General features: G+C 40.1%; 1 protein-coding gene across 2 annotated transcripts in view; it reads left to right on the forward strand.

Annotated features, from left to right (window-relative positions):
• Positions 1-25032, forward strand: part of CACNB2 (calcium voltage-gated channel auxiliary subunit beta 2) — a 420013-nt gene that overhangs the window by 264432 nt on the left and 130549 nt on the right. For both annotated transcript variants that reach the window (XM_061126317.1, XM_061126318.1), the window contains exon 3: positions 13658-13777. In XM_061126317.1, the coding sequence (XP_060982300.1) occupies positions 13658-13777 (120 nt within the window). The remainder of the gene's footprint in view (positions 1-13657; positions 13778-25032) is intronic.

Genomic DNA, 25032 nt, shown 5'->3' on the forward strand with positions numbered 1-25032 from the left:
TGCACTCATCTCACACACTAGTAAAGTAATGCTTAAAATTCTCCAAGCCAGGCTTCAGCAATACGCAAACCGTGAACTTCCAGATGTTCAAGCTGGTTTTAGAAAAGGCAGAGGAACCAGAGATCAAATTGCCAACATCTGCTGGATGTTGCTTTTTCAATGGAAAAAGCAAGAGAGTTCCAGAAAAACATCTATTTCTGCTTTATTGACTATGCCAAAGCCTTTGACTGTGTGGATCACAATAAACTGTGGAAAATTCTGAAAGAGATGGGCCTACCAGACCACCTGACCTGCCTCTTGAGAAACCTGTATGCAGGTCAGGAAGCAACAGTTAGAACTGGACATGGAACAACAGACTGGTTCCAAATAGGAAAAGGAGTACGTCAAGGCTATATATTGTCACCCTGCTTATTAAACTTATATGCAGAGTACATCATGAGAAACGCTGGGCTGGAAAAAGCACAAGCTGGAATCAAGACTGCCGGGAGAAATATCAATGATGATTGTAGCAATGAAATTAAAAGACGCTTACTCCTTGGAAGGAAAGTTATGACCAACCTGCTGCTGCTGCTAAGTCGCTTCAGTCATGTCCGACTCTGCGATCCAGTGGACGGCAGCCCACCAGGCTTTGCCGTCCCTGGGATTCTCCAGGCAAGAGCACTCGAGTGGCTGCCATTTCCTTCTCCAATGCATGAAAGTGAAAAGTGAAAGTGAAGTCGCTCAGTCGTGTCCGACTCTTCGCGACCCCATGGACTGCAGCCTACCAGGCTCCTCCATCCATGGGATTTTCCAGGCAAGAGTACTGGAGTGGGTTGTCATTGCCTTCTCCGATGACCAACCTAGACAGAATATTAAAAAGCAGAGACATTACTTTGCCAGCAAAGGTCCATCTAGTCAAGGCTATGTTTTTTCCAGTGGTCATGTATGGCTGTGAGAGTTGGACTATAAAGAAAGCGGAGCACTGAAGAATTGATGCTTTTGAACTGTGGTGTTGGAGAAGACTCTTGAGAGTCCCTTGGACTGCAAGGAGATCCAACCAGTCCTGGGTGTTCATTGCAAGGACTGATGTTGAAGCTGAAACTCCAGTACTTTGGCCACCTGATGGAAAGAACTGACTGATTCGAAAAGACCCTGATGCTGAGAAAGATTGAGGGCAGGAGGAGAAGGGGACGACAGAGGATGAGGTGGTTGGATGGCATCACTGACTCAATGAACATGGGTTGGGGTGTACTCCGGGAGTTGGTGATGGACAGGGAGGCCTGGTGTGCTGCAATTCATGGGGTCGCAAAGAGTCGGACACGACTGAGCAACTGAACTGAAAGTAAAACAGACTATCAACAGGATATGAAAGTGCTGGTTGTAGTGTCTCCTCATAACACCATGAATTGGTATTTTGGCAACAATACACATTTAATAAGGAAATGCATCTTAATTTAGTGATGCTGAACACTTTTTCCAGATGCTTATGACTAGCTGATTTTTTGGTGATCTTGTATCCATATCCTTTGTCTGTTGTTCTCTTACTGTGTTTTGTACCAATAAGAATAACTGCTGTGTGCACAGAAAATTTTAGAGGGGAAAATCTTTCAGGACTGAAGCCCTGTCCCTTTCACAGCTCTGTGATTCCCTGGAGGATACACGTGCTAACTGTCCTTGAATGTCTATGGATTGATGGTTCATAGTCACCTTGGCGAATTTTCCCTGGAAGGCAGGAGCCAAGATTCACTGTCTGATGGTTCTGCCACTCAAGAAAAGACTCACAGCTGGACTTGCCATCTTTAGATGTGACCTTTATTTAGTAGTAGAGAGCCTGTGAAGATGTTCCAGAGTTGTTTATTTGTCCAGCTATTAGTTGAATTCCTTTTAAATATATGTTCCAAAATTGCTTGAAGAAATATCTTTTTCCTGTGCTGGCTTGATTTTTTTTAAAACATTCCATCTTACTAGAAGTTATATGTATAGTCACGCTTTTTTCTGCTGTGAATTTAAACTCTATCCTCCTAGGACTGGCAGGGGTAGTGTATGAGAAGTAACAGTCTGTAAACAGTCATAGAATATGTCATATTTACAATGTATATTCAACCATCTGTAAGAAAATTCTCAAGAATATTCTTTCTAGTAGCTTTGACTTACTGTACTCAGATTGCACTGGGGGCAATGAGTCTGAGGAGTATTTACATAACTTGCCTGTGGCTACACAATGAGTCATTAGCAGTTTTAGGATTGGGAATATAAGTCCCTGGAATGAAGGAGGGCAATTAATGGAAAAAGAAGCTTCATAGAAAGTAAGTGTTAATCACATTTTCAGAATGTAAAGTCTCTCTTACGTTCCTTGGAAGAAGGAAGCTATATAAATTTTAAGCATAATGTCTTCTCTTTTTAGTAGTTTGCTTGTTATGGAACATGTTTATTTAATCTACTGACTTAGAATTGACATTTACACTAAGTTAATGAACTTGGTATTTATTGAGGTTTATGATAAAATACCAAGTATATCTTCAGGCTGAAGTTTTTGTTTTATTCTTCTACTCATCATAGCAAATATTTATTGCCATTAACTATGAGTCAGTAAGATTGCTGTGGGTGTGGGTTTTTTTGGCGGGGGTGGGGGGGAGGGTTGGCCAAAAAGTTTGTTCTTATGGGAAAAACTCGGAACAGATTTTTTAACCAACTCAATAGTAAGGAAAAGACATGAGAATATTTAGGAATGTTTTAAGGGTATTTGGAAATGTTTAGGAATGCTAAGGAGGCCCTCATACAGCAGAAGAGCTTCAAGATCTAGGATGTGAGAAAGAAAAGGCTCTCTTTCTCTGGTAACCCTAGTCACATTTAACACATGTTTATAAAGCATGTGTTTTGTGCCAGGCACTGTTCTGAGCACTTGGGATAAATGAGTAAATTAAACAGGAAAAAAGATCTATGCCTTCATGGATGTTATATTCTAGTGGAAGGAGAGAGACACTAAACAATAAACATAATTAAACTATATTGTATTTTAGAAGGTGAAAGCTCCATTTTTAAAAACTAGAACAGGCTAAAGGAGATTAGAGATGCTGGAGGGCTTTGGAGATTGCAATTTTAAATAGGATGGTTAGGAAAGTCCTCATTCAGAAGGTACAGAGACTTCCCTGTTGGTCCAGTGGTTAAGACTCTGCCTTGCAATGCAGAGGACGTAGGTTCAATCCCTAGTCGGGGAACTAGGATCCCACATGCCTCCAGCAACTAAGTCAGCACACCACAACTAGAGAGCCCGTGTGCCACAACTACTGAAGCCCGCACACTCTGGAGCCTGCATGTCACAACTTCAGAGTCTGTGTGCGTAAAGGAAAGATCCCATGTGCCACAACCAAGACCCTTGGTGGCCTAATTAAAAAAAAGAAAAGAAAAGGTTTCAGCTGAGAAAAGACTTAAAGGAGGTGATTGTACTGTGAAGATCTAGGGAGAGAGCTTTCCTGGTGCCTATGAGGAGCTTCAGTGAGGCTGAAGCAAAAAAGAGGTTGTGGGAGAGGTGATCCAACCAAGGAGACTCAGAAAGAGCAGCCAGTAGGTAAGAGAAAGCCCACGAGAGAGTGGTTTGGGAAAGCAACTTTGATAAAGTGAATGAGAGGATAGGTGCTGGGCTGAGTTGCTTCAGTCATGTCCTGTGCGGCCCTATGAACCGTGACCCACCAGGCTTCTCTGTCCATAGGATTCTCCAGGCAAGAATACTGGAATGGGTTGCCAGTTCCTTCTCTAGGGAATCTTCCCAGCCCAGGGATTGAACCCAAGTCTCCTGCATTGGCTGGCAGATTCTTTACCACTAGTGCCAGCTGGGAATCCTGAAAGGATTTAGTTGCTAAGTCATGTCTGACTCTTGCGACCCCATGGACTGTAGCCCGCCAGGCTTCTCGGTCCATGGGATTTTCCAGGCAAGAATGTAGGAGTGGGTTGCCATTTCCTTTTCCAGGGGATCTTCCCAACTCAGGAATCAAACCCAGGTCTCTTGCATTGTAGGCAGATTCTTTATCAACTGAGCTTCAAGGGAAGCCCCGAAAAGATGGAGAGTGATATTAACCTCCCAAGTAAGATGAACACTGAGAATTGACCATTGGATTTAACCATTTATTGTTGATGACCTTGAGCAGTTTTGAGGGCAGTGGTGGGAGAGAGTAAGTTTAAAAAAGACCCATAGAGAAGAATTGAAATGAGCATTTTTTTTCTACAAAGGAGAGAAAAAAAAAATGAGGTAGAAACTGGCAGAGAAAATGGAGTTCAATGGAGGTTTTCTTAGGCAAAGGAAATAATAGTATCATGTCATTTGCATATAATGACAGTTTTTCCTCTTCCCTTCCAGTTTACACACTTTTATTTCATTTTCTTATCAGATTGCTGTGGCTAGGACTGCCAATACTATGCTGAAAAGAAGTAGTGAGAGTGGGCATCCTTGTCTTGTTCCAGATTTTAACAGGAAGACTTTCAGCTTTTCATCACTGAGTATTAGATTGGTTTTGGGTTTGCCATTAATAGCTTTTATTATGTTGAGATATGTTCCCTCTATACCCACTTTATTTGGTAAGAGTTTTTAATCATGATTAGATGTTGTCTTCTATCAAATGCTTTTTCTGCATCTATTGAGATAATCATGTGGTTTTTGTCTTTTCTTTTGTTGATGTGGTGTATCACACTGGTTAGGCAAAGGGAAATAATAGTATGTGTGTATGCTGAGCAGACTCAGTAGGAAGACTAAAGGTAGTGATGTCCACTCAGAGTTTATGGCTGTATCCATACCTGTTATGAATTCCTGTACTCCATATTTCCTACAAGTGGTTCACTCACTCCTTTTCCCTCATTCAATTTTTTTCAGCAATATTTTGAGAAAGTCCAACTCTCCACTATTTTTCTGCTTCTTGCCTATTCATTTCCTTTCTCGTGAATGAAAAATGAATTTTTAAAGAAGTTATATTAGCATGAAAAACATTTGCCATCTATTACTATCAGTAAATATAATAGGCCTAAAAAACTACCCCAACACACACACACAAATATAGTTGTAATTATGAAGAGAAATTACTTATCCTATGCTTGAAATCCAAAACTCAAAATAATATGAGAATTCCCACATAATATTAGCTTTCTCAAAATGGTTCTTTGTGAAAGTGTCAAATTTTACAAATATTGGACAGAAGCTCTTCTACAAAACATAAACAGCCATCATACACTTGGTTCGAAGAATAATTAAGTGGTAAGTGTTTTAATGTATTGTAATGTAATGTACTCTGAAAAATATGTAAGTCACGTCACTGAGCCTTGGACCTACCATTTCTACTTTTTAATAATTTTTGTTTCAGTGCCACTAGCAATGGTTCCCATTGAACTGCAAGATTACTCAGTAGACACTTGAATTCTAGCCAGCTTCAGACAAGAGTAGCTGCCAGAGAGGCTACTGAAGACCAACTTGCCAAACTTATGTTCGTTTTCAGGGAAGAGAGGAAATTGTCAATAGCCAGTTTCTTGACTTCCATTGTTTTCCTATCCTAGTTATCTACTTTCCATTGTAGATAAGTAACAAAAAGAATGCTTTCCAGTTGAGATGCTCTGAAGTGAAGAAAATTTCAGGGTAGTAGGCACATTGTCACGAAACTGTGTTACATTGATGAATGAGAAATTATCTGTTTCATTGCACCTTCATTGTGCCTTTGGGAAGATAAAATTGGAGAATCTGTGAAGGTGTGTGGTGTGGAGTGGTTGGAGGGGGAGAGTGTGTTGGAAGAGAGGGGAGAAGGGAAGGGGAGAAAGGGAGTGGGGAGAGTGCCAGGTTCAGCAAAGATAGAGCTAAGAATTTGAAAGTCATCATGACAAATTATGACCTTTAGAAATGGTTATGTGTGTGCCTGGCAGACAGAAACATGTTTTCTATAGCACAGGAAACTATGTCCAATATCTTGTAGTAACCTATATTGGAAAAGAATCTGAAAAAGAATATATATGCATGCACACACACACACAAATATATACCCACATATGTGTGCTCAGTCATGTCTGATTCTTTGCGAGGCCATGGACTGTAGCCCACCAGGCTCCTCTGTCCATAGGATTTTACAGGCAAGAATACTGAAGTGGATTGCCATTCCCTTCTCCAGGGGATCTTCCTGACCCAGGGATCGAACCCGCATCTCTTGTCTCCTGCATTGGCAGGTGGATTCTTTACCATAGCTCCACCTGAGAAGCCTATATATATATACACACACACACATACACACACACATAATATATATTAGTGAATCACTTTACTACACACTTGAAACTAACACAACATTGTAAATCAACTATACTTCAACTTTTAAAAAAATTTTTAAAAACGTATTTTTGATTAACAGATGAGTTGCGTGTAAGGATCTGTTCTGGCTTTTAATTTTCTGAACCGATTGCATGTATGGAGCTTAAATTTAGATTGCTAAAGGTTGACGCCTCTCTCCATCAATTTTTAGCTTTGTAACTTCGCTCAGGTAACTTCTCTATGCTGAAGTTTTTTCATCAGTGAAAAATGGAGAAAAATTAATGATTAAATTATGTAATATTGGTGAATTCACATAGTGCCTAGTACAGTATAGGCATTCATTCAAAATTAGCAGTTATGTGACTTCCCTGGTGGCCCATTGGTTAACATTCTGCACTGCCAATGCAGGGGGCATGGGTTCGACCCCTGATTGGGGAACTAAGATCCCACATGCCCCAAGGGGTGGCCAGAAGATTTCTTTTTTAATTAGCAGTTGTTATTATCACTTGTCTACATCATCTAACCTTAATAAATTGATTGCTTGAATTCACATAATATAGAAGAGTGTCAAAAGCATCCTGACATTAGCCTTTATGAGATAGTCCTTAATTTAGAAGGAAGAAAATCAGAGAACTCCCTTTAAACCTTAGAAGACTTGATTTTCCCCATAATGTGGAATTTAGTGACAACTTAAATGCCACTTCTAATTCAAAAAATCAAACTTGTGTAAGAAGTTTTTCTGCGAGGTCATGCCACATAAATGAAGAGATTCCCAGAATACACATTGCACATGTGTTACCTACAGAGAGAGAAACAGGAGGGAGCTTAAATAAATATACCAGCAGAAGAGCACATTAGCATCCCTGACTGCTCTTCATTCCTTGTCCTCAGGGCCTTAGAATATGCCATTTCCTCTCCTATATCGCTTTTCCCAGCATATCCCAAGGCTGACTTGTTTCTTCTTTATCTTTTGGGGTATTTCAGCTTAAATATCATCTCTTATGATTATCTCATCTTATCAATTAAAGTGGTATCTTCCCACCATCATTCTCTCATCTCAGCCTGTTCACTGTTTTCTCACTGTAATTTTTTTTCTGGTAATTATTTTAATTGGCCTTCTTCACTAGAATGTCAGGCTCCATGATGGGAACAAAGTCATATTCCTAGCATTTAGCTTACAGTTATAGCACTTAATCCCAAAGTATTAAGTACTGAATAAGCACAAGCTGGAATCAAGATTGCCAGGAGAAATATCAATAACCTCAGACATGCAGATGACACCACCCTTATGGCAGAAAATGAAGAGGAACTAAAAAGCCTCTTGATGAAAGTGAAAGAGGAGAGTGAAAAAGTTGGCTTAAAGCGCAACATTCAGAAAACTAAGATCATGGCATCTGGTCCCATCACCTCATGGGAAATAGATGGGGAGACAGTGGAAACAGTGCTAGACTTTATTTTGGGGGGGGCTCCAAAATCACTGCAGATGGTGACTGCAGCCATGAAATTAAAAGACGCTTATGCCTTGGAAGGAAAGTTATGACCACCCTAGATAGCATATTAAAAAGCAGAGACATTACTTTGCCAACAAAGGTCCATCTGGTCAAGGCTATGGTTTTTCCAGTGGTCATGTATGGATGTGAGAGTTGGACTGTGAAGAAAGCTGAGCACCGAAAAATTGATGCTTTTGAACTGTGATATTGGAGAAGACTCTTGAGAGTCCCTTGGACTGCAAGGAGATCCAACCAGTCCATCCTGAAGATCAGTCCTGGGTGTTCATTGGAAGGACTGATGCTGAAGCTGAAACTCCAGTACTTTGGCCACCTCATGCGAAGAGTAGACTCATTGGAAAAGACCCTGATGCTGGGAGGGATTGGGGGCAGGAGGAGAAGGGGACAACAGAGGATGAGATGGCTGGATGGCATCACTGACTCTATGGGCATGAGTTTGAATAAACTCCGGGAGTTTGTGATGGACAGGGAGGCCTGGCATGCTGTGATTCATGGGGTCACAAAGAGTCGGACACGACTGAGCGACTGAACTGAACTGAACTGAAATGCTTGTGGTGGGTGTTTTGGTGTTTTGTTTTGTTTGGGGGCCAAATATAATGTCTTCACCAGTACTTATGAAACTTACACAGAGTATACAAATTTTCCTGTGCTCCTGAGAAAATTGAAGCTAATATTTTAACTGTTACTTAATCATAACAGGGATGAACTTGCATAGATTTACTACCATCAACTCTGATACTATTTTCAAGTTTATCCAAATGGCAGGCCAGTCACATCTGAGACTTTCATGACTGAATGGGTTTGAATAGTAATTTTGTGACATTGGCAAACCGAAGTAAACAATATTAATGAAAATGGGCTTTATCTCAATAACTTGTGTCATTTTTGAACTTTGAGTCAAGAACTCTCATTATCAGTAGGCAATTTATGTTTTTGTTTCTAAAGAAACCAACAAAGCAGAGGTCAGCAATTCATTTTATTAGTGACATTCAGATGACTTCACAGGGAAAAAGTTAGCTTTTCTAAAACTATGAAAAGAAATGACAATATGAGAAATGAAAGAATCATCTCCCCCAGCCAAGACAAGCAGATGATACAAGACAGAACACTTTTCGTCTTAGTCTTTGTCCTTGGAAGTCTATCCCATTCTGCTTTTTTTCCTAAAAGTGAGCCTGATCAATAAGGAAATGGCTTGTCTATCTATGCCATAGAACAGTGGTTCCCAGCTTCCAGGATCTAATGCTTGATGATCTGAGATGAAGCTGATATAATAATAATAGGAATAAAGTGCACAATCAAGGTAATGCACTTGAAAGTGAAAGTGTTAATCATTCAGTTATGTCTGACTGTTTGCAACTCCATGGATTGTAGCCCACAAGGCTCCTCTGTCCATGGAATTCTCCAGGCAAGAATACTGGAGTAGATAGCCATTCTCTTTTCCAGGAAATCTTCCCGATCCAGGGATCAAACCCACTTCTCCTGCATTATAGGCAGATTCTTCACCACCTGAGCCACTGGAAAAGCCCTTGAATCATCCGCAAACCATTCTGCCCTCAGTAACATGGAGAACTTGCCTTCCACAAAACCAGTCCCTGGTGCCAAAAAGTACCGCTGCCAAAGAAGGTCAGGGGGAAGCCACTGACTTAGCATTGTCCTATACATGAGTCCTGTACGTTTGAAATCTTGAGTGTCTGGGATGGGACACACTTTGGTCTACAATCAAGGTAGCCTTTGGATACTATGAGGAATTTGATTTTGCCCAAGAGCATTGCTTTAGGTTTCATATGAAGATTTCCTACAGGAATGGATGACCCACTTGGGATCCAAGAAGCCATTCCTCAATAGACTGATGACTCTTACCCTTTTGGCTTTAAAAGAGGAAGTACAAGAGCACTCAAGAAAAATGTGAAAATAGACATGGAAACAGACATATGATCGAAACAGTAGAGTGCAGCATGAAAAAAACCAACTTTATAAATCCATGAAAATGTATTAAAGGAAAAGGGCAATGCTTTGTGTGTAAATATTTGACACAAATTGGAAAACACCAGAAACTGAAGAATAAATAGAAGCATCAGTTAATCCAATTAACATTTCCTGTAAGCAAAGACTGCACTTTTGGAGTAAAGGTCCTGAGGAGATAAGTAAGTGATCCCAGATGAGCTATTGTTAGACATTAGGTACAGGTTGCATTTTGGAACTGTATGATAAGGAGTGAGAATATTAAGATGTAGAGAAGGAAATCTGAGATGTACCTGCCAGGGCAAATATTACAAAAGTTCAACTAAGCATACTGAAGGAACCCAAGAGATCAGGGGTACAGCTTGTGATGAACCTCATTTGGATTTACGAAAACGACTGCCACCTCTTCCTGACAGAAGGCAGAATGACCCAGAAAGTCCTTATGGTCCCCAAGGCAAAAGCTTAATTAGATACACCACTTCTAACTGCATAAATCAACACTTCCTAAAGGAAGGAGATTAATTGTAAGGCACACGTTGGGAGGGTGACTTTTGAAAATGCAAGAACTCTGGAAGCTAAACTACACTACCATTTAATAGTGAGGCTTTTTGGGTGGGCGAATTTCAGGCAGAGGTTATTTGTGTGTCTCTTCATTCTGCGATGGATACATGTAACTTCTATAATGAAAAATGTTTTGAAAGTGTATACTTCACAGATTCAAAGAATGCAAGCCATGGGGACCTCAGTTCAAGTCACAGGTCACGTTGTAAAGTGGTCAGAGGTTAATATATTGTTGCAGATATTCAAAAGATCATTGCCAAAACTCAATGGAGAGGGTGTTTTACACTGCTTACTTATTTCAACCTGGTAACAGGTCTCAAAATGACTATGTAATTAAAAGCGTCATCTGGTTTTAAGCAAACGATTTTTAAAATCTTATTTTGTTCATCATAGTGGGACAAGATCACACACAATTGTGTGTGTGTGTGTTACACTCTTCCTCTCATTATGGGCTTCTTAATAAGAGAAATTTTATATCTTCCCTGATGTATGACCTGCCTGTGTGGCGGGCCTAATATCCTTTATGGGATATAACTGTGCTTCTTGGTAATTTTCTACTATGCTAGTCCTGCTGTGGGCATTCCTGATGGCTCCATGGTTTTAAAAAAAAAGACCCTGCAATGCAGGAGACACAGTGTCGATCTCTGGATTAGGAAGATCCCCTGGAGAAGGGAATGGCAACCCACTCCAGTATTCTTGCGTGGGAAATCCCATGGACAGAGGAGCCTGGTGGGCTACAGTCCATATAGTCGCAAAAGAGTCAGACACCACTGAGGGACTAAACAATTCCTGCTATAGGAACCCCTCTGAGAAAATTGGGAATACCCTACCATGTATGTTGGTGTAGAAAAACTCCTATCCCCCCTGTGAATTTTACAAGAACCAAAAAATTGCAATGCATTTTCTGTGTCCCCATGCATTTTGTATTCACTTGATAAAAATATAAGTAATTATTAATTTATGTTATGATACCACAGTGAGGGTGCATTTGATCTACAGTGTTTATTCTAAAGCCTCTCCTGTATTTTCTATTTAAGTCATGAAGATTGATCTTAATCTTGAAATGAAAGGAATAGGGATGGGGAGGGTTGGGCAAAATGGGGAGAGGGTGATGGGATGGAGGGAGGGAGGGGGGAAAGTAAGGAAGACTTTCTTAAGAATGCTTTCTTTTTTTGCATGAGACCTTACAAAATAATTGCTCCCCTGCCCAAACAAAACATAGTTTAGAATGCAGTGATAGAATTTTATGTTTACTTTAGGAAACCTGGAAGTGTGTATTTCTTCATAAACTTTCAAAAAAGTAATCCCATTAATACTGGAAATGAATACGTATAATTCTTTCCCAAGCTTCCGTCACTTTATTTATAACAGTTTGGACTAAATGGTTCTATGAAAATTAACTCCAGCTAATAAATCAACCAAGCTTTTACGTTTGTTCCTAATTGCTGTGATAGCAATTCACATGGTTATTTATCTCAGTGACTTTATCTGGAAGGATAGTTGCTTAGTTGGAGAAGCGGTTCAAAGTCACTTTGAGCTCCGTTAAATTCATTGCTTAGCGCTGTGGTTACTTTGAAGTCTTATTTCAGTGAGCAAATCTCTGTCTTGCATTTTGTTTAGGAAATGGAGCCATCAAGAGCGGCTTTTATATTAGAATGGATGAGCATGATTTTATTTCAGTTGCTCAACAATATCATATATCATAGTTATTATCTATGAATTGTCCTATGGCATAGAATATACTTTCCGCAGCAGATTAATGGAAAGAGATCGTTAAGAGGAAAAGAAAAAGGGAGAGAGTACAGGTTTCATCTTCGAGACGTTTCATCTGAAATAGAAGCATGTCAAACATCCCAGGTGCCTGTTACTATAGAATCAAAAAGCCCTTTCCAGCTGTTTACACTTCAGATGCAAAATGGCAATTTGACAGACTAACTGGGTGATGTGAGCGTCTGCGTAAAAAGGCTACAGGCGGAGCATGCCCAGTGCGGTGAGCGCGTCCTCCGCCCTCCCCCTCCAGATCTCTGAAGATAAGCCTTGAACTTTGCACTTGCAAATGTCACCGCATACGTTTTGCACTAGGTTGGGTTTTTTCCCCCCCTTAAGGTTCTCGAACAACTAATGTCTTTTAACAATCCAAGAGCAGGGAAGATGAGAGGGTCATAAGATGCATGAAGTTTAGGGCGAATTGATGCCTGTCTTTGGATGCGCTTAGAGTGTTATCTTTAAAGCCATCAAAAGCATCCAAGTGTTGTTTCCCCTCCCCACTGGGATGAGAAAATAAGAATCTCTTTGGATTGGAGTCCTCCGGGGTAGGAAGTGAGAGCCCCGGAGGCCGAAAGGGACGGAGAAGCGGGGGTTTGCCCAGAGCATGGATGGGAACCGAGCAGGGGTTCTGCGGGGCTCAGCGCGCACTGAGGATCGCTGCCCGGGGCTGCAGCTGCGGACGGGAAAGGCGCTGTCTGGCTGATGAAGGCCACCTGGATCAGGCTTCTGAAACGCGCCAAGGGAGGAAGGCTGAAGAATTCGGATATCAGTGTAAGCTTCAGGGCTTTCGTAGAGGGGAGACGTTATTTTGTCGTTGTTTCTGTCGCTGGTACAAGTGAGGGCTGTCTGGGGCTCCTGTGATTAGTAATATGATGCCTATTGCGAGAGAGGGAGCGGAAGAGAGTCCTAATCCTCTAGCTCCTTTTCCTCTGCGGTGGTTTATCGCCCTCGGAGCTCCCCCCAGGCAGGTGTTTTCCCGTAGACAGCTTTGATGAAATATCTACTTAAAGGGACTGAAAAAGATATGTTGCTTAAAGATTGAGGGAAGCTGGCAGCTGTTGCCTTACAGTTTTGTCAGAGGAGGCATTGGGTAAAAACAGAGGTACCAAAGGCTGCTTAAGATCAAAGAGGGGGTCATCTATGGTAGTGGCGTCAGAGAGTTCAAGTTGATAACTCCCTTGACTTTATGTTTGTTGTTTTTGTTTTAGCCTATCTTCTTCCTAATTGTAAATTCTCTCTGTAGCTGTGGACTGTTCTTGAAGCTCTCCTTGAAAACGGTGTGTGTGTCCTTCACTGCACTGCACCACAGAGTCAGTTTAATGATAAGAGAACTTGTTCTGGCTTCCAGAAAGGCTCCTAATTGGACCATAAAATTTGGGAAGGAAGGGTATCAATAACTTGGACGAGGTAACTCTCCTAGGGAGTGGTCTGCAAACCAAAGCTGGATGTATGTAGCTGGTTTGCCACCAAGATGGATTATTTTTATTCCTCTTTTCAGGAATGGACAGCACAATCTAGGAAGCTAACTGCCGTGTCAGTGAGACTTTTCCGTGGCCAGCATCATAGACGGAATCTCTTTTAAAATGTCCATTTTCCTCTCCAGGGTTCGGCAGACTCCTACACCAGCCGTCCATCCGATTCAGATGTTTCTTTGGAGGAAGATCGGGAGGCAGTGCGCAGAGAAGCAGAGCGACAGGCCCAGGCCCAGTTGGAAAAAGCAAAGGTAAAACCCTTCCTTCTGTGCCAAGCTCTTTGTCCATTGTGCTGAGTCCATGGTGGGCCACCTGCCGAAGTTCCTTCTGAAATGTACATCTGGTCTGTTACCGTGTTTTCTTGATTGGCTGTAAAGAGGTACAGGATGTGGAATGTACTGACTTCCCTTGGTAGAAAAAGGCAGTGTAATATATGAGTGGTCTTGCCTTTTATGTTGTTTTATAATCCAAACAACTTGTTTCCACGGGTGGATGGTTTATTTAGATGCAGAAAAATGATCCCTGAATATACAGAGAGGAAAAAACTGCTTCTAATAGGAAAAGGATTTACTTTGTTTTGTTTTGTTTTCAGGAAACCATTTCTCTGCTTATAAAAACAAACTTTCTTCAAGCTGATGTTTATTCTCTTTGACTTGAACAACCTTTCCTCTCACTTTTACTCCTTAGGTGTTTTAAAATAGTATTTTTCTTATATTAAAAAAAATGGATTGCATTATGCTTTTCAAAAAGAAAGCAAGAAAGGATTTTATTAATTAAAGATGTCCCTCCCTTTGGAGCTCTTTCTTCTCCATCCCATAATAATTAAGTGGAAGGGGGACTGGAAACCAGATATGAAACATAGAAGTACAGAATTTAGCTGAGACTGTTTCATTTCACACATTGCCATGATTTGGATTCTTTCTCCCCTGCAGTGGTTCAAATAGCAGCTATTCCTAAAGCATAGACTGCTGTTGTTCAAGTTCAAAGGGCCTTGGTGTGTGTGAAACTTGGTAATTTTTAAATGAACCTATTTTAACGAGGTCATCGGTTTTCTTTCGAAAAAAATGACTGCTTTGAAAAAAGAGTAAGTGTTGATCTTGCTAAAAAAAAAAAATCCAGGGTAGCATTAGAATACTTCTGCTGGCTGCTTCGTCTCTGAGATGAGTAAAATCTCTGTGTGTTGCTATGGGAATCATGGCTTGGAGATGCTGGTTTGAATGCATGGACTGCCCTTATGTAATATTCATGACCTCTAGCCCAGCTGCCATAGTAGTTTGCAGAGGAGCTGCCAGGAGACCTTGACTTAAAAAAAAAAAAGTACTTCCAGACATCAAAACAATGTTCTCACCTCAGTGGGCAGGGAAGTCATCTCCAGGTGTGACAGTCTTGACGGCAAGAGGACTCATAAAGGGCAGAAGCAGAAAACTGATAAAGCAAGGTGTGGCCCCGTTGCCACCAACGTATCTGCTCTGCTGAAGTTAACCATTTAAAACATTACGATGTGACAATATGGGTGAGAGTGGCGGACATATGCTAAGTGAAATCAGCTGATCACAGGACAGACGCTTTACGATTCCACTGATAGGAGGTATCTAAAGTAGTCAAGGAGGAAGGCTCAAAAGGGAGGGGATGTGTGTGTGTGTAGTTATGTCTGATTCCCGTTGTACAGCAGAAACCAACACATTGTAAAGCAACTATCCTCCAATTAAAAAATTTTTTTTAAATAAAAGAATAATAAAGTCGTCAAACTCCTAGAAGCAGAGGGCAGAATGGTGGTTTCCAGGGACTGGAGGAGGAGGAAATGGGGAGATTCCACAGATAGAAAGTTTCAGTTATGTAAGATGAATAAGTCCTAGAGATCTCCTGTACACCGTTGTGTCTATAATACAGGACAGCTAACAGTTCTATCTTCATTTAAAAATTATTAAAAGGGTAGGTTTCTTGGTAAATGTTCTACTGCAACAGAAAAATTATGAAGTTGAAATTAATGAATGTACAACCAATGAAGTTAATTGCCCCAAATTTGTCTTGTAGCTAATATATGCTGCAATTTAGAATCTCAATTCTACATTCTATATTTTGCACCAGAGTGCCAAAGGGAAAAAAAAAAAAGTCAAGAAAAAGAAACTAAATAACAATTTGTATTCCAGAAATAAGAGTGTTCTATTTTCACTTGTTTATTCATGTGATTTTTCACATGCTAAAATTAAACAGTTTCTCCAACTCATATCACATCATCATACAATCCAGTGTCTTGTAGGTTTGCTTTTCATCAACCACAAAGTCCTTAGTTATCTGTTGGTGCATTTTTGTCTCTCACTGCTCTGTCCTGAGTTCAGTGACACAGCTGCATAGAACTTTTTTTTTCTTTTTTTGTATTAATTGGAAAATAATTGCTTTACAACGTTGTGTTTGTTTCTGCCGTAGAACAACTCAAATCAGCCATAAGTATATTCCCACCTTCTTGAGCCTCCCACCCACTCCCCCCATCTCACAGAGGTTGTCACAGCGGCAGGTTGGGCTCCCTATGTTATATGGCAGGACTTTTTTGTATCTTTCAACCCAGTATGGATCATACTGTTTTCCTTAATCAAGCCGGATTTGTGTTACTTGTCATACAGACTAAAACATTTATAGTTACAAGAGAAGTAGAAGATGAAAGAAAATGAAAAGAATTTAAAACAAAAGCAAAATAATTGAAGGGCTATATCCTGTGTTTAATGAAAACAACTTACATTCATTTTTCTTCTTTAAAATTAGGCCAATTATCTTAAACCTCTGGATTCAAATACATGAGTTACACTAAAGTGAGTGAGAATTTGAATATGTTCTGAAAGAAGATACGAAGAGTAAGATTTAAGTGTACTTTTGATTAAAATCATGGTTTGGTAGGTCTGGTTTCTTAATTCTGATATTTTTGAAGAAGGTATACAAAAAAAAGGATCATACGTGGGTCATTCATTGGGCTATTTTTAATCTCTTTTCCTCCTCCAATATATCATCGTGCCTTTGTGGGATTTATTTCAAAATGAAACCTTAAAGTTCAAAAATATATGAAATCATTGTTTACTTTTAAGATAGTTTTAAGCACTTTTTCCAAGCATTTTGGAAGACGTAAATGTTTTTACATTTATTTTGTGCCTCTTATAACATCCTTCAAGTAGAAAGCCTTTGTAACTTGGTGCTTTAACTCACCTACCCTGCAGATCACTTGCTATAAGTATGTGCAGTATCAAAAATACTGATCTTTCAACCAGAAACAATCATGGAATCATAATAAAGACAAATGAACTAAAAAAAAAAAAAAAGAAGCCCGTGCAAGTGCCTGAAATAAACCTCAGTGGTGTTTTCAGACCCTGGCACTCTGTAAATATGAAGTATATTATCCATTAATTGCCTTAAGAATATGCCCATGAAATAAGGTGATTGACAAGTAATGAAACTAGAGAAAATAGCTTTTGAAATTAACTGACCTACATAAGATTATATAACCTGGCCCTCTGTGCTTTCCGTAAAGCCCAGTACTTTTCACTACTGCTTTGTTATGGCTTCTCTTAAACTAGTAAACTCTGCAGTGAACAGATGAAATATTTATTTTGAGGCAAATAACTCACATGACCTTGTTCTTTAACTTGATGTTTTCTGATCCCACATGCACCTTTTGATCTTGTTCAGGTTCTCTGTACTTTGAAGAGCCTGCCCTATTTAATCTGGCGCTCTTTGATATTGCCTTAAAGGCAAATAATATAGGAACTTAATTTATTCCCACATTGATCTTTTTAGTAGAACAGCTTTACTGAGATATAGTTCACTCATTTAAAGTGTAACATTTTGGCGACTTCACTGGTGGTCCAGTGATTGACTTCACCTTTCAGTGCAGATGGTACAGGTTTGATCCCTGGCAAAGAGCTAAGACCCCACATGCCTTGCAGCCAAAAAAAACAAAATATAAAACAGAAGCAATATTCTAACCAAGTCAGTAAAGACTTTAAAAATGGTCCACATCAAAAAAAAAAAATCTTCAAAATAGTAAATAAAAAAAAAAGTATACAATTCCATGGATTTTAGAATATTTAGTGTTGCAACCATTACTATAGACTTTAGAACATTTTCATCGTCCCCTTAAGAAATCTCATGTTCTAAATTAGCAGTCACGTGCTGTTATTCCCACCCACCTCAGCCCTAGGCAACCACTATTCAATTTCCTGTCTCCATAGATTTGTCGGTTCTGGTTATTGCATATAAATGGAATCATGCAATAGGAGGTCTGTCATGATTGGCTACTTTCATTTAAGTAACATTTTCAGCATTTATTCCTGTTATCGCATGTATCAGCACTCCATTCCTTTTCCTTGACAGGTAATATTCCATTGTATACATTTATCACATTTTATTTACTCGTTTATCAGTTGGTGGACATTTGGGTTGTTTCCATCTTTAAGCTAGGACTGGAAAAGTTCAGTTTTCATTCCAATCTCAAAGAAAGGCAATGCCAAAGAATGCTCAAACTACCACTCAATTGCACTCATCTCACACGCTAGTAAAGTAATGCTCAAAATTCTCCAAGCCAGGCTTCAGCAATACGCGAACCGTGAACTTCCAGATGTTCAAGCTGGTTTTAGAAAAGACAGAGGAACCAGAGATCAAATTGCCAACATCTGCTGGATCATCAAAAAAGCAAGAGAGTTCCAGAAAAACATCTATTTCTGCTTTATTGACTATGCCAAAGCCTTTGACTGTGTGGATCACAATAAACTGTGGAAAATTCTGAAAGAGATGGGAATACCAGACCACCTGACCTGCCTCTTGAGAAACCTGTATGAAGGTCAGGAAGCAACAGTTAGAACTGGACATGGGACAACGACTGGTTCCAAATAGGAAAAGGAGTATGTCAAAGCTATATATTGTCACCCTGCCTATTTAACTTCTATGCAGAGTACATCATGAGAAACACTGGGCTGGAGGAAGCAGAAGCTGGAATCAAGATTGCCGGGAGAAATATCTAACCTCAGATATGCAGATGACACCACCCTTATGGCAGAAAGTGAAGAAGAACTCAAGAGCCTCTTGATTAAAGTGAAAGAGGAGAGTGAAAAAGTTGGCTTAAAGCTTAACATTCAGAAAACTAAGATCATGGCATCTGGTCCCATCACCTCATGGCAAATAGATGGGGAAACAGTGGCTAACTTTATTTTTTGGGGGCTCCAAAATCACTGCAGATGGTGATTGCAGCCATGAAATTAGTTATGACCAACCTAGACAGCATATTAAAAAGCAGAGACATTACTTTGTCAACAGAGGTCCGTCTAGTCAAGGTTATGGTTTTTCTAGTGGTCATGTATGGATGTGAGGGTTGGACTATAAAGAAAGCTGAGCACAGAAGAATTGATGCTTTTGAACTGTGGTGTTGGAGAAAACTCTTGAGAGTCCCTTGGACTGCAAGGAGATCCAACCAGTCCATCCTAAAGGAGATCAGTCCTGAGTGTTCATTGGAAGGACTGATGTTGAAGCTGAAACTCTAATACTTTGGCCACCTGATGCAAAGAGCTGACTCACTGGAAAAGGCCCTGATGCTGGGAAAGATTGGGGGCAGGAGGAGAAGGGGACGACAGAGGATGAGATGGTTGGATGGCATCACTGACTCGATGGACATGAGTTTGATTAAACTGGGAGTTGGCAATGGACAGGGAGGCCTGGCGTGCTGCAGTCCATGGGATCTCAAAGAGTCAGACATAACTGAGCAACTGAACCTAACTGAATAATGCTGTTATGAACATTCATGTAAAAATTTTGCATGGACATTTCTGGGTTCTAAGACCATCTTTTTTTTTATTGAAAGATTTTTTTTTTTTTCTTTTCCCTTTCACTTCCCTCAAAATGATCTTTCCTGTGTGCAGAGATTCTGAGTTGAGAAATATGGATATGGAAGGCATTGGGGCAGAGATGAAATAGGTTTGGTGTGGTATTCTTAGAAAAATGAATTAATGTGAAATTTTAAGTCAATTGTTCTCTTATCAGTAAATGTCTACTGTATTGAAGTGTATTAGTCACAGTTGATGGGTAGAGGAGGCATTGAAAGGCCAGAGCCATAAGAGAAAACAGACAGATAAGCAAAATATCTCTGCAGAAGGCTTCTAGTATTTGTTCAGGGAGAAAAGTTGTGGTCTTAAATCACGCTAATCAGAAGCAGGCTAGAAGTCTTTTAGTCTCCAGACAGACTGCCCCTAGCTGGCAGGAACAGAAAATTCTTCTTGGGGGTGGCAATGGCTTCAAACTATACCTTCCAATATGGATAGATGCAGTTTAGGTTGTAAAGTAGAAACTGGGGAGTGGAGAAGGAAAACTTGATAAGCAATGTGAGGAATGGCCAATATTAGGAAAGACTTGGCAGTCAGAAAACATGGAACCTTCTAGAGGAAGGATTACTTTTCTGAGACCTTGCCAACTTAAAGATGTCTTTGTTCTAGTCTCCTATTTAATTACTATTGTGGCTGGGTATAATATTCATGTATGAAAAGCATTTTCCCCCAGAATTTTCAAGACATTGTTTTGTTTTCCTGTGGCATCCAGCACTGCTGTTGTGGTTGCCAGTGTCATTCTGTCTCTGAGTGCGATTTCTACATGATTTTCTCTAAAACTTGGAGAGCTGTTTGAAATTTGGCCTTGATGTGAAGCTTGTAATTTCTGGTGAGCGGCATTTCATATGAATATTCATTGTGAAGGGCCAGTCTTCACTTCTGGAAAGTGTGTTATTTGTTTATCTATTTATTTGTTTTTGATCATTTCTTTCTCTGCTTTCCTTTTTCTGGTTCTCTCATTTATCAGATGTCTGGCTTGGGTTTTCTTCTCTACTCATTTTTTTTCTTACTAGCCTTTTGTCTTTTTGTTCTGAATTTTTCTTCACCCTTAACATAAATATTGAAATTTTTCTTTTTGAAAATTTCTAATTCCCAACAGCTTTTCTGTCATTTCTCCTTTTATAGCTTCTTGTCGTCCTTATTCCATGGCTATAATTTTTTCTCTTATATCTCTTTAAGATTTCTTTTAGGTTTTATGTAATGTGAGTGTTTTTTTAAACTTTTTAATTGGATTTTATTTATGTATCTGGAGATTTTCTTCAAAAGTTTGATTTTGGGTTATCCATTCGTAGGTAAGAGTTTCCCAGGTGGCACAGTGGTAAAGAATTTGCCTGCCAATGCAGGAGACAAAAGAGATGCAGGTTTGATCCCTGGGTTGAGAAGATCCCTTGGAGGAGGAAATGGTAATCTGCTCCAGTATTCTTGCCTGGAAATTTCCATGGGCAGAGGAGCCTGGTAGGCTGCAGTCCATGGGGTCATAAAGAGTCAGACACTACTGAGCAACTGAGTACACAAAGCACATTCATAGTGAAGAGCAAGATGTAAAGCTGAGTGGAAGCTTTCAGACTGATGGTAAAGCTTCTTGACTGCTAGGTTTTTAGAGGGTAGTGGTAGGAGGGAGTTTCTCTTCATCTGATCAGTGTCCCTAAAGGAGTCCCTGGTCTCTCTACTTTAATTCTCACTCTTTCTACTTTGCTAATTGCCACTGCAATATTCTATTCTAAGTTATATTCTAAGTTTTTGTCTACTTACATCTCATTTGCTGTTCTAACTCTATGGGTTTAGACTTTTTTCACACACAGGAAAAAAAAAATAGTTTCAAGAGGAAGCATTTGTTCAATTGACCATGTTTTTAATCTTAGTATTTATCAATAAACATACTATAGCAGAAGAAAAATGTTTTTCATATTACCTTAGTTTGTAAATGCCTTAGACACTAGGAGAATCCTATCCAGCTGGAAATATCTCCTACCTGGCCTCTTCAGAAGAATGAATAAACAGGAATGTGTTCATTCACCTTCAACCCAAAGATGAATTTTTATTTCAAAAACATTAGACATGTTTCTAAAAATGTATCTTAGTGAGAAAAGCATGTGGGAGGTAGGAGAGATGTGTGTATGCCTATATCACATAGTTTCTTAAACCCACAAGATAGACTATTGGACAGAATTCAAAGAACATGTGGCAGGTATTAGAGTAGATGGTTCCACATAGGGGGAAAAAACGCTTTTAATTGGTACAAAATAAAATCCAGCAGAGAGGTCTCATCATCAAAAACATAAAATATGGGAGACATTCCTTAGAAAATATTTTAGACTCAGATTATTTTCCCACTGCTCATTTTAGTACTGTCTCTTAATTTTTGCGTTGAAAAACTGTCAGCCCTCTTTTACTCATAGCAATTACCTTCCAAATAGTGCTAGGAAATTGGCAAAATATGTCTAATTTCCAACATCGTGAGTTAGTTTATTGTTCAAATATATATTAGGTTAGGCTGTAAGAAAGAAAGTGTGTGAAAGCCCCATGGACCTGATAGCGTTCTGCGTAGCTCATAAATATGACTAGGTAGGTACAGTCATATATGTTGGTGCTGTAGTTCCACTCATCTCAAATGTTACTTGACAATAATAGTAATAATGCAGTAATAATGACACTTATTGAGTGATTACTGTTCACTGTAGACAATTTGAAAGCTAGAAAAGGAAAAAGCACAGCTCTTCATCCTAGAGCATTTTGAAATCCTCAAGAGCAGTTATCTAGATACAAGTAAATCTCTGATGCTGGGCAAGACTGAAGGCAGGAGGAGAAGGGGACAACAGAGGATGAGGTGATTGGATGGCACCACTGACTCGATGGACATGAGTTTGAACAAGCTCCAGGAATTGGTGATGGACAGGGAAGCCTGGCATGCTGCCGTCCATGGGGTCTCGAAGAGTCGGACACGACTGAGCGACTGAACAGAGCAGTTCTGATCATGTAACGCATACAGCATCAATTCCTTTACGGTCTTTTACATCAGGACTAACTACTCTCCGTTCAGGGGCTTCGGTCACAATGATCTCCTGTGCATTACTGGCCGGCTGGCAGGTGAGCTGGTGACCGGCTGATCTGGGATGGCCTCTCACCTGTGTCTGTAGGTTGGCAGCTGTCAGCTTGGGCTGCTCCTCCTCCTCTGGGTGATCTCCCGTCGCCAGCAGGCTGGCTGGCTCCTCCTCCCAGTGTTCTCAGGGTGGCAAGCGCAGAAAGAGAGAACAGGTCCCAGAGGGCAATATTCAAGTCTCTTCTTGTTTCCTGTGTGCTAATGCCCTCTGGCTCAAACTCTCAGCCTGTAGTGGGTGTGGGAGGGAATGCCCAGGGCCTTGGATTCCGGTGGGTAATTGTTAAAGCCAATTTCAGCAAACCATCTGCCGCATCCATCTTCTTTTTATCTTCCCTCCCTCTGGAAGAACAAATGTCTCCCTACCTTTTGACAACCCTGACTTCCTTCCATCCCCACCTCTCCCTTCCTGTTGGTGCCAGCCTGAATTATACCAGCGTTAGCTCTCATTTCCTCTGTCATTTCCTCCCCACTTCCTTGAAACCAATTTCTGTCTCTCTTTATTGATGGTCTCTAGCAATGTTTCTGCGTACACTGACCTCTTATTAACTGGTCCCTGGACTTCTTCGTAAGCCTTGCCTTTTTTTTTTTTTCATCTCTACTAAGTCTATTTTAAATGACAGGTCCTGGCTACAACACAAGCCTATTTCTACTACCTCTCTTCCTTTTCAATCTCTTCCACTGTTTCCCTCCACTAAAGTGTGGAAGTTTATTCAACCAAATGCAACAACCTTGACCTTCTGACTTGCTAAAAATTCATTTTTTATTTGAAGTGTAATTGACTTACAATGTTAAGTTCCACTGTACAGTAAAGTGACTCAATTATACATAGATATATAGCTATATATATACACACATTCTTTTTCAGTCTTTTCCATTATGGTTTATCACAGTATATTGAATATAGTTCACTATGCTGTACAGTAGAATCTTGTTGTTTATCCAGTCTATATATAATAGTTTGCATATGCTAACTCCAAACTCTCACTTCTACCCTCTCCCACCCCCACCTTGGCAACCACCAATTTATTCCCTATGGCCCTGATTTTATTTCTGTTTCATAAATAGGTTCATTTGTGTTATAGTTTAGATTCCACATGTAAGTGATATCATATAGTATTTGTCATTCTCTTTCTAACTTACTTCACTTAGCTTGATCATCTCTAGTTTCATCCTTGTTGCTGCAAATGGCATTACTTCATTTTTTTAAATAGCTGAGTAGTATTCCTACTGGCTTTTATCTTTGGAGGCATGACTTTGGTTTTCAAATAAGTGAATTCCTCAGGAGCCACTGCAGAGGCAGAGGACTGCCTAGCAGCTTGTGTTCTGGTATATTCCTATTGGATTCAGCTGAAGCAGCTCTGTTATTGATATTTTTTTTTTGGACATATTGGGACTTCTGTGTAATTTCTCCTTTCAATATAGAATTTCACCTCTGTAACAAGCTTTACATCACTTCCATCTTTCCTTTTACCATCTCATCCTTCACACTGATTCATCATCACTTTAATTCTTTAATTCTGCACCTCTGCCCCTGACCTCTCTTCCTAGTGTTAATATTCTCACATCTCCCTTTTTGGGGATCTCTATCAATTCAGCTATTTAAAGTGGAGCTGCCCGATTTTTTCTTTCAAACCTTTTCTTTTCTTCATTTTTAAAAATTTCTGTCAGTGTTAATGTCATCCTCCCAAACCCATAGACTTAGTCCAGGCGTCAGCAAGGTTTTCTTCTCTAAAGGGTCTGATAGGAGATATTTTAGTTGCTATGGGTCATGTGGTCTCTCACAATTACTCAACTCAAGGAAACCTGGGTTTGGATTCCATCTCTGCATAGACTGCTTGACCTTTTGATAAGTTATATGTGATGCTCTTGGTTTCGGTGGTAATTGCATGAGCTGGTGCCTGTCCAGTTCAGAGTTCCCAGGCAGGGGACTAGAATAGGCCCAGGCAGCTCCTCCTCCTGCCTTCAACGTCAGTGTCTAATGGGGTATCTGTATTAGAAGTGATGAAACTCCTCATCTTATTCCCCTTTCAGTTGTGCAAGGTCACCATATGCCATTATATGTGGATGTTACCAAACTCAGATTTGGCTGCTCATCACTCAAGAATCCACCAAGAGACAAGTGTTGGGTTAAAGGAAAGATAGCTTTAATGAGGAAGCTGGCAATCCTGGGAAGACAGTGGACTCATGTCTTAAAAAACCAACTCTTCCTTGCTGATCAGGAGACAGGGGCTCTTAAAGGAGAGTTTGAGGGCTGCGCATGAGCAGAGGAAGGGAGTTATATTCAGAACAGCAGAGTCAACTCTGACAGTCATCTTGAAATTGGTCACATAGTGGTCTGATCAGTGTCATCTTGATTGTTTTAAGTAAAGTTAATCTTCAGTTCCAGAGTGGTTCTGTCCCCATTTCCTTGAGGTCAGTTCTCAGAACTGTGCAAGACGGAGCAGTTCGTATCACGGCTATAGCCTGGTCACCATGTACTTAACTTCTTCCACCTGGTGGGCGTTTCATTCTCTACAAAACAGCTCAAAGGACATGGCTTAGAATATTA

The sequence above is a fragment of the Dama dama genome, chromosome 23 (assembly GCF_033118175.1).
Source record: "Dama dama isolate Ldn47 chromosome 23, ASM3311817v1, whole genome shotgun sequence".
Classification (NCBI taxonomy): Eukaryota; Metazoa; Chordata; class Mammalia; order Artiodactyla; family Cervidae; genus Dama; species Dama dama.